Source organism: Gouania willdenowi, chromosome 12 (assembly GCF_900634775.1).
Source record: "Gouania willdenowi chromosome 12, fGouWil2.1, whole genome shotgun sequence".
In the NCBI taxonomy this organism is placed as follows: domain Eukaryota; kingdom Metazoa; phylum Chordata; class Actinopteri; order Blenniiformes; family Gobiesocidae; genus Gouania; species Gouania willdenowi.
The window spans coordinates 16244911-16255158 of NC_041055.1; the positions used below are offsets into that span (position 1 = coordinate 16244911).

General features: G+C 39.1%; 1 protein-coding gene across 1 annotated transcript in view; it reads right to left on the reverse strand.

The window, feature by feature from the left end:
• LOC114473697 (transmembrane protein 132C-like) overlaps window positions 1–9488 on the reverse strand; it is a 237304-nt gene extending 227816 nt beyond the window's left edge. The window contains exons 1-2 of the mRNA XM_028463464.1: window positions 9111–9488; window positions 8571–8767 (exon numbers count right to left, since the gene is read on the reverse strand). Of these exons, the coding sequence (XP_028319265.1) occupies window positions 8571–8619 (49 nt within the window). The 5' untranslated portion in view covers window positions 8620–8767; window positions 9111–9488. The remainder of the gene's footprint in view (window positions 1–8570; window positions 8768–9110) is intronic.
• Between the last annotated feature and the right edge of the window lie 760 nt (window positions 9489–10248).

A 10248-nucleotide genomic window follows, 5' to 3' on the forward strand; every position in this document is an offset into this window, starting at 1 on the left:
CAAAACACCCGCTTGTTGACATGTTCCTGGTTTTCTCATGGCCTGTCACTATATTCAGATTGTGGGCAAATGCGACTCAAATGGCATTTTCTTTTTCTTTTTGCCCACACACCACCTCTACCCGATTTGTTAAAAACAATTTAAACAGCACAAATCTTTAAAATTTTTATGTCAACTCCGACCCAGGCCAGTTTCATATGTGGTCCTAAATGCTGCATCTGGCCTATCTGATAGCTTGCAATGCAAATGATGTCTGAAAGGACAGTTATTTGACCTTTACATCAATGAAATGTAATAAAAGTCAAAATTCTGCATCCCAGGGGGAGCGGCGGGGGGAAAAACAGTGATGCCAAAAAAAAGTGGTCTTTATAACAGCAAAATTTGAATTAAAAACTAAACACAAGAATATGATGGCCATTTTGCAGAGCCTGGGGAGCAGTTCGGGGTTAAGGGACTTGCTCAACATCCCACAGTGATGGCCCAGGTGAGGTACCCTCTGATTACAAGGCCAGCGTCCTTAACCACTAGGCCACCACTCCCTTGAAAAGACGCCTAATGAGGTGATCTACATGCTTCCTGCAATGATTTGTTTGTATAAATTATCCCGTCATCTCGGGAAACCAAATTAAAACAAAGTCTTGTTATCTCGAGATTTCAAGAAAATGAAGTTGTTATCACGAGAAAATGGAGGAAATAAAATGTATGAAAGCATGGCCCTTTAGGGCTTCCGTAGAATTGACCCCAACCCTGGGCAGTGTAATTATTGCACAGGTGTGGCTGAGGCTGGACACAATAAAAGGCTGCTCTAAAGTGTGTAGTTTTATCACACGGCACAATGCCACAGATGGCACAAGTTTGAAGGGAGTGTGCAATAAGCATGTTGACTGCCTGTGAATTGAATATTCATTTCTCTACGATAAGCCATCTCTAAAGGCATTTTAGAGAATTTGTCAGTACATCCAACCTCCCTCACCAAACCAGCCCCAGGACCTCCACAACCAGCATCTTCACCTCCAAGATCATCCAAGACCAGTCACGCGGACAGAAGCTGCAACAATCGGTTTGACCGATCAAAGAAATTCTGCACAAACTCTCACAACTGTCTCCAGGAAGATCATCTGGATGCTGTCTCAACCAGACGGCAGTTCATCATTGCAACAGTTTTGAGTGTAAATCTGCCCCTTGATTGTTAATCTTGCTTCTCTTTCAATCCAAAGAACACTAAGACATCCACAATCCCAGGAATTAAGTTTGCATTATACACAATGAGCTGAATCTAGACTGTATATTTTTTCTAATTATGCCATTATTACGGGGGGAAATAGTGTTGCTTGGTCACGGCTATTAAATCAATTGTCACAGTTTTTTTTTTTTTTTTTTTTTTTTTTTTTTTTTTACTGAAGCTCAATGATTATGGTACTAGTTGAATATTTGAAGGGTGTCTCACCTGGTAGCTTTAGAGGTAGAGGAAATTTAGCAAGATTGCAAGTGACATCTTAAAAGTGATGAAAGTGTTTTCTGTCATCCTTTACTTATAAACTAAAGGGGCGGTATTATGAAAAAATCTCTTTATAATGGTTTTGCTACAGTGATATACATCCCTTTGGCCACATTCACATGGCCAAAGTAGAAAAGGTTATGTTTATTCCCTCCCTTGTTATTCTACATTTTGTAAAAAGTCAGCTCCAAATGGAGTTGGCTTTTCCCCGCTACTTGACGTCAACGAGCGGAAACTCCTCCTCCTGCCAATCCTGGCTCCTCCTATCCTAGATAAGAATGTGAGCTCCTCCCTATCAAACTACCTCACAGGTAAAACAAACACTGCAGTTTAATATTGAATATATATTTTACTTAATTGTCATATATGTAAAGCTACATACAAAAAATGTGTTCACTTCATTTAACCCATCCCTCGTGGAAGGGGGATATAGGTTTGAGCTCCGTCCGTGCATCCGTCCGTCCGAGTTAAAAGGAACAGTTTTTCTCAGAAACTGTTTAAGATAGGTTAACCAAATTCAGTGTGTGGCTTCAGGATATCAATACCTTGATGTGCGCAAATCTTTTTTCCGGAGTTATTGCCCTTGTTCTGTTTTTTTTACTCTGAGTGATCTTCAAAGGGGACAGCTTTTTCACAATAGCTGCTTAAGTAGCCATGTGTTTTAATGTAATGTGCAGTTTTTTTTGGCTGAAAACCATAACAAGTGTGTGGATAGCAAAAGAAAATTGCTTTGGTAATCACTGATCTCTCCCGCAAAAGCAAGGCATGAAGTCTACGTCTATAGACACGCCCACTCATGAATATGCATAAGTCAGCCCCAAAACAGCCTGTTTATAGAAGCGTCATGAAATTGACTTTTCAGAGGGCTAGAACTCCAGAAAACAGACAAGTTTGGGAAAAAAAAACTTCAAATACTATGTTATTGGAACAAATGGAGATGGGGGAAAAATACCATAATACTGGACCTTTAAAGTAATTTTTGCAAGCCTTTCTCTTCATGAAAAAGCTGATTTAATGAGTATGTGTCCAGGTCGACTATTCTCAGTTTACAGTATATCATCATGTTATTTTTGAAGCTGCATCTTATTTTCTGAATTTCGCTATACTTAGCAGTTGACTGACAATTGCTTAATGTAAAACTGGAGAACCTTGAATGACTATGACATGAAAATTGATCTGTTAAAATGAGACTGAAAGAAGTAATGTGTGGTACGAATGAAGAGACAGAACAAAAGTAGCCAGAAAGTTGTTAAGGTCTTGACAAATTTCCAATTTTAAAGAAATCTGAAATAGGGATGATAGCAGTCCAGATAAAACTCAAACTAACTAAGCACAGACGAAGCTCCAAAATCACAAGCTGTGATGGAATTTGTCAGAAGTGTTTTTTCCACCTTTTGTTATTTTAAACCAGAGACAAATGGGCCAAAGCTGAGCTCTTCATTCTGTAAGTCAAATCATATTATAGGTCAAGAATGTTCCAAAATCCCCTTAACACCAGCTGTTATCCTTGGTTAGTTAGCATTATTGATCAAAACTAACATGGAGTAAAACAGTTGCTTTTTCCTGGGTTTGCGGGGTGCAACTCAACATATCAGACTTTCCAATACTAATGGTTAGCAAGAATCTAAAAACAGACCATGAGTACAACAGAATGTTTTACAACTTGCAGAAAACCATAGTACAGCTTATGCATTAGGAAAGTTCCGTATCACACCATCAACAACACTTAAACAATAATGCAGCCCATATGTACAACCTACTGCCACCGCTTAACAAATAGTATTCAATTGCTTTGCATTTACATTGCAGTTTCCCTTTGCAATTTATGTTTGTTGCATATAAGTGTTTAAATTGAAAATGTTGGGGACTATAATGTTTTAAAACTGTACCGGTATTTTACCCAAAAGTGGTTCTTATCCACTGCTGATGCCAGTGTGAACCTCAGAAACGCCAGATAGACATTTTTGTTGTTTGTACCTATTGAAAGTTATTGACAAAACAACGACAAATGTTGATATATATTGTGGCTTCCATGAAAACGCCCAAATACGACCGAAATGTAATGTCTCACAGAGTGACGTCATGTCATGAGGAACTCTAGAAACAAACCAGAATAAAAATGACATCAAGCGAATAAAGTAAGGTAAGAATAAAGTAAAAATACTTTTATGCTCTATGTTCTTTTTAGAGATTTGTGATCCCGAAATGCAATGCGCAAAATTTTTCCCTGGTTGAAGTCACATGACAATTTGCCAGGTTGTTTATGAGGCTAAACTATATCTTTATAGTTTCACACATGATCATTTCTACAAGCAGGCGGATCTAAAATTGCCACAACCTTCAGAATGAGATGTTGTATTACTTGGTGTAGTGTAAAAGTTGTTCATAAATATTACATATTTTGTAGTCCTTAATCATGGTCAAACTTTAACCTAAACTGCTGAGAAATTGAAACATAATGAGAATCTCACTGACTGACGTGTGGTTTGCGGCTGGTGATTCAAATCTATTGCTATTGTTGTAACAAAATGTACAAATCCTAACGGCCCAGATGCCTTTGGCAACCATCACTTTAGTTTTGGGTTTATGTGTGCAGAGATAAATGAGGCTTCGGAGAGAAAATGGGAGGACTTCTATTAAATTACAGCTAAATGATGCACTTTGTAACTTTTATACTTCCCATCTGAATCCACTCTGGAAAAGCCCACACACATTTAGAAGAGCAGGCTATCTTCACATCCTCCCACATTGAGCTCAACGCCCTTTGTACAAGCCACTCAAGGCCTTTAGAGATGAGAGCGACATATTGTTTAAATAAGCCAAATCATGTTGTGTTATGATCAGACTTTATAGAAGGGGTAATACTTCCCTAATCACCCAACATGGCATTATCTCAACTGCTTTATCAACCAGTTAAGACATTGGCCACGTCCATATGAGAGCTTTAATTCAGAATAAAAGTTAAATCCTTTTTAATCTGACCGTGTAAACACTTTATTCCAAATGCATAACTTAATAAATAAAACTTAAATCTGAATTATGGGGCTGGTTTATTCTGATTTTATTTCCGAATTAAATAATTCCTCGATCTTGTAAACGTTTAATTCGACGACGCACGGTGAAGAACATAATCTAAGATGGCGGCCCAGACTAGGGCCGAGACTATTTATTTTATAAGAGCCTTAGAAGGCATGAATATAATGAAAAGTGTGGATGGACGAAAGCATAAACATGCGGACATTCCCATGGACACACGGATTTATTACACACACACGGACATCGTCAAACAGAACAGACTTCATCAGATGGTTGATACTAAAACCCAGAGACAGAGTAAAAGCGGCCCCGTACTGCATGTACGGGCTGTATATCACCAACTTTATCATTGTACCTGTTGTTAGAGCTACTATCTTTATGAGTGAGAAAACATTTATTCCTGGTTATTGTTTTACTGGGATTTATTTACCGGCGATTAGTTCCTATCTCCCTTCTCTTGCTTAGCAAACCAAAGTGAAGCCATATGTTATTGTCTAGCTGCTACGGTGGCCCAGAAGGGCCGCACAACACAACACACTAACAGAAGTCACAACACAAGGGTTCATTTTGTGTAAAATGTGGTATGAGCGGACAGGTTTTATTCCCTCGAGGCCGAATATGTGCTTGGTTTTTGGATAGACTCTGAAATGGGCCAGTACGGAGTATTTTATTTTGAAAATAATCCCCCCTCATTTCCATTGTGGCTTTTGTTGGTGTGTTGTGACTTTTGTTGGTGTGTTATAACTTTTGTTGGTGTGTTGTGACTTTTGTTGGTGTGTTATAACTTTTGTTGGTATGTTGTGACTTTTTTTGGTATGTTGTGACTTTTGTTGGTGTGTTGTGACTTCTGTTGGTGTGTGTTGTGACTTCTGTTGGTGTGTTATAACTTTTGTTGGTATGTTATAACTTTTGTTGGTGTGTTGTGACTTTTGTTGGTATGTTGTGACTTTTTTTGGTATGTTTTGAATTTTGTTGGTGTGTTGTGACTTTTGTTGGTGTGTGTTCTGACTTTTGTTGGTGTGGTGTGTTGTGTGGCCTTTCTGCATACCACAGCTTACCACCGTAAGCTGTGGTATGCAAAACTCCAATCAAAATAAAATTGAAAACAGTTCTTATTATATGGTATTTCATGTTGCAGCTGAAAATTATGGGTTTCTTGTGTGTTTTTTCCCCGAAAGACGTGATATGTCACATTCACCGCTTGTCCAATCAGAACCCTTCCCAACCCCCAGACATAAAGCGGAATTGAATTAAGCAGAATAAATCTGTTTTCCATGTAAACCTCAATTCGGAATTACTATTTCCCTGTAAACACAAAGCAGAACACTTTAACTCTGAAAATTTTATTTCCAAATGATTAATTCCGAATGATAAACATCATGTAACCGTGGCCAGTATGGTTCTGTGGTATGAAGAAGAAAAAAAAAAAAAACAACTACAATCAAGCCTTTGATCAAATGATTTGTTTTCTATCTTAATTTTAACTAACAAGACATTCCAGATGACTGGGAGTAGCTATTGTCAAATGACAAGTCTGACAGCCCACGTGTAAGAAAGCAAACTTAACACCTTGCTCCTGTCAGTGCATTTGCCTTCCACAGACAACCTCCAACCTCATAGCCAAAGCAATCAGGTAACAACTGGCAACTCCACGTGTCCTCAGAGACTCATAGCAGCCCAAGGTTGATGGACAGGAAGAAATCAGAGTTTTCTTCACCTACGTTTTTCCAATTTCACCAGAGAACGATCAAAGTGATGAAATATAGAGTGATCAATTTTAGGCTGTCACTTCACCAATGAAAAAAGAGATAGTTGAATAAGGAAAAAAAACGGTTTTCGGAAAAAATATGTTTCTTTTTCTTTTTGCTTAAATACTTAACGATTGACTTAATGCACGTAAAAAGTATTTAGTTAAGGCAGAAACTTAGCTCAAATATTATTTTAAAAATGTCTGATATTTGGGGATTTATATATTTTATCGCCCCTCAGAATGGAAAGGGAAGCTTAATACCATTTGTGTCGTTCCATTTCTGCTTGGAAACATTTTTCATGGCATGAAGCCTGAAAACAGGAAAACCACTATATTGCGAATGTGAAGGCTCACTTCTTCTCCACCCAGAGTCATGGCAGTTTTGTAAAAGAGCATGAAATAGTACTCATTCCGAACTTCTCAAAAATGACATTTCATAAAATTCTCATTCTTAGCACATGGCACTCCGACTGCCACTAACAAATGTGGTTTGTATGAAGCAGTAAACCTAAAATACAAAAAAAAAAATGACAATATTTGAGCCAGACTTCTGTCTTGTTGAAATCTTGGGGATTTGTCTGTTTAATCTGTATAAACTGGATTATCTTCAAGAAATTGCCTTTATTATCCCCCTTGGAAGGGGGGTATAGATTTGAGCTCCGTCCGTCCGTCCGTCCGAGTTAAAGGGGACAGCTTTTCTCAGAAACTGTTTAAGATAGGATAACCAAATTTGGTGTGTGGCTTCAGGGTATGAATACCTTGATGGAGTTTGAAAATGACAAGCGCGCAATTATATTTTCCGAAGTTTTTGCCCTTGTTCCATTTGTTTTTACTCAATTCCAGGTATCTTCAAAGGGGACAGTTTTTCTCAGAAACTGTTTAAAAAAGAATAACCAAATTTGGTGTGTGGCTTCAGGGTATCAATACCTTGCTGGACTTTGAAAATGACAAGTGCGCAAATATTTTTTCCGGCGTTATTGCCCTTGTTCCCTTTTTTTTTTACTCTGTTTGAGGTATCTTCAGCTTTTCTTGGAAAATATTTAAGATAAGTTAACCAAATTTGGTGTGTGGCTTCAGGGTATCAATACCTTGAACGAGTTTGAAAATGAGAAGTGCGGAAATATTTTGTCCGAAGTTATTGCTATGTTTAATAGCAAACTCTGTTTGAGGTATTTTCAAAGAGGACAGCTTTTCTTAGAAAATGTTTAAGATAGTTAGTAGTTGTATATTCTCATGTGATAATATTTTCATATGTATACATCTAAGTTAGATTTAGGACTTTTAGGAAAAGGTTGTGAGTTACTGTATAATGACAACCAATCTGGCACGGGATGTTGATGACTATGTCTTCTTGTTGAGCTTTTCTCTGTTAACTATGCTGCACTTATTTTCACACGTACTGTTTTCAGTATTCATCGCTGCAATTTTTGCATGAGGCTGTTAGATTGACACTTGATTTTCATTCTGTCAGAATGTCTGTCTTCATCAAAGACTTGCTTTGGTCTTGCCAAATATCGCTGTAGCATCCACCAGATCTATACGTGAACACAGTAGATTGTTTCCCTAATTCCTCAGCGTCATTTTATTTTTATTTATTTTTTTCTAGATTGGAAATAATATTCTTCTTCACCCGATGCAAGTAAGGAAGCTTCTCTTTTGATTGACATCGAAACGCAAAGGCTGGAAACACATGAATTCGTTTTTTTTTCTTCTCACAGATAGGCATTTTTAATAACAGGTCTGCCAAAACCCACGTTGCACACACACACACACACACACACACACACACACACACACACACACACACACACACACACACACATAAAGTGTGACAGAATCGTGCACCCAAAGAGATGCTCTTCTGTTTGCCATGGTTCCAGCAGTGACACGCACACACACACACACACACACACACACACACACACACACACACACACACACACACACACACACACACACACACACACACACACACACCAACTGCCACAGCTCACTCACTGATGTTGATATTACAAGTCATTTTGTATTCTGCCACAACAGCTTACAGTTAATTATATGTCTCATAAATTATATATGTCCCTTTGGCTGAGAGGGACATATTTGCATTACATTAAATATCCCATAAGCTGAAACAAAATGACTTGGTTGCGGTCTGTTTCTTATTTAATGATCCTTCCTTTTCATTTCTATTGTGTGTGTGTGTGTGTGTGTGTGTGTGTGTGTGTGTGTGTGTGTGTGTGTGTGTGTGTGTGTGTGTGTGTGTGTGTGTGTGTGTGTGTGTGTTACCTGTGCACAGCAGGAGCGCACTGAGTCCCACACTGTGAAGCGGTCCCATGGCTCTTAGATTGGTCTTTATACGGTGGGGAAAGCCTCGGTGGATAAACTCCGTCAGCAGCAGCAAGCAGCACAACTTTGCGCACTGGTTATCCTCTGTGAGCAGTTCTCCATCGAGCACAAAACTGTTGTATCCCGTGCGTCACCAGCTGACAGCGAAGAGACAAAAGATTTGAAATGTGGATCTTGATCCGAAGAAAGTCAATTAAGACTCGATTTAAAGTCCAACAAAAAAAAAAAATGATAAACAAATCACATGATATATGTATTTCTTTATGTTTGGATGATTGTAATGAATGGATAAGGAATGCAAACACTACACACTACCTTTGACTTTCAAGATTATACAACTACAGTATTGGCCACAGCAAAAGAAAAAAATAAAATAAAAATAAACACGAGTCAACAAATGCAGGCGTTTTGTAAAGAAAATAAATAAATCAAAATGCACAAAGAGAAGTCCAGGCTGGTGCGCGTGATGCGGGTTCTTACCATTGCGCTCTTTGACGCGGCGCCGTCAATATCTGCACTTCAAATCAATCCTCCTCTGGTTTTTCAGACAGTAATACATTGATGAAGAGTCAGGGGGGAAATAATGTCTTCTCCAGTGCTTTCTGTTTGATCCCAAAAAGAAACGATGCCCCTCCTCGTGTTTTATGCCTCTGTTCTTTCTCTTTCCCTTCACTGGTGCGCTCTCAGAGCAGGGGGTCTCCTGCATGTGCCACACGCACGCACGCACGCATACATACACACAGAAAGAGAAGGAAGAGAGAGAGAGAGAGAGAGAGAGAGAAAAAAAACTCATCCAAAAGCACCACAACTTTACGCATGCAGACAAGCGAGTAGATGTGATCCTTTAGCCATCCGCACCCTGTGGCTGCGGATTGGAGAGTGTGGTGGTGGTGGTGGTGGTGGTGGTGCAGGAGTACAGACAGATGGATGGACACGCAGGACGCAGACTGAGACTGTGTTGAATTTCAAAGGGCGCCACGTTACCAAGTTGTGCCAAATCTGCGGTTCTTATATTCACAATACATCCATAAATTAAAGAGAGAATGACAGATTGACGGATTACACATTGATTTTTACACTCAGCAAGGAGGCAGGGAACTGACACTATGGGCAAAATTATTAATGCATATGACTGGGACTTGTTTGAAGAAGGAATATAAATTTTGAGCTTCTTTCCAAAAAAAAAAAAAAAAAAATGACAGAAGAATCAATGCTGGTGTTTTTTATTTATTTACTTATTTATTTAAATCTAACATGAAGCTTTCAATCAGGTGATTAACTGTTGGATGCATTCCGCAGCCGCAGTGGTGCTGAGGAGAGGAGAGTCGGTGCAACCTGTTGTGTCAAAGGGTGATGCATGAGAGTCAACAGTGCCCCCTGTCGGTCACCTCTGACAGAGAGCAGCTGGCCCCTGACTGCTCCCAAGGCTCACACTTCCAGACTGCAGCTTAGAATGGGAGCAGCTGCCGCAGGCTTAAGAATCACGTCCACGCTTGAAAAACATCAAGACACAATAAGTGTTTGCTGAGCCGGAAACCTGGAGTGCAGTAATCAGCACGATGAACGTAGTGAAAGGAGATTATTCAGCCACCACAGCCACCACGTCTCTTTGCTGATC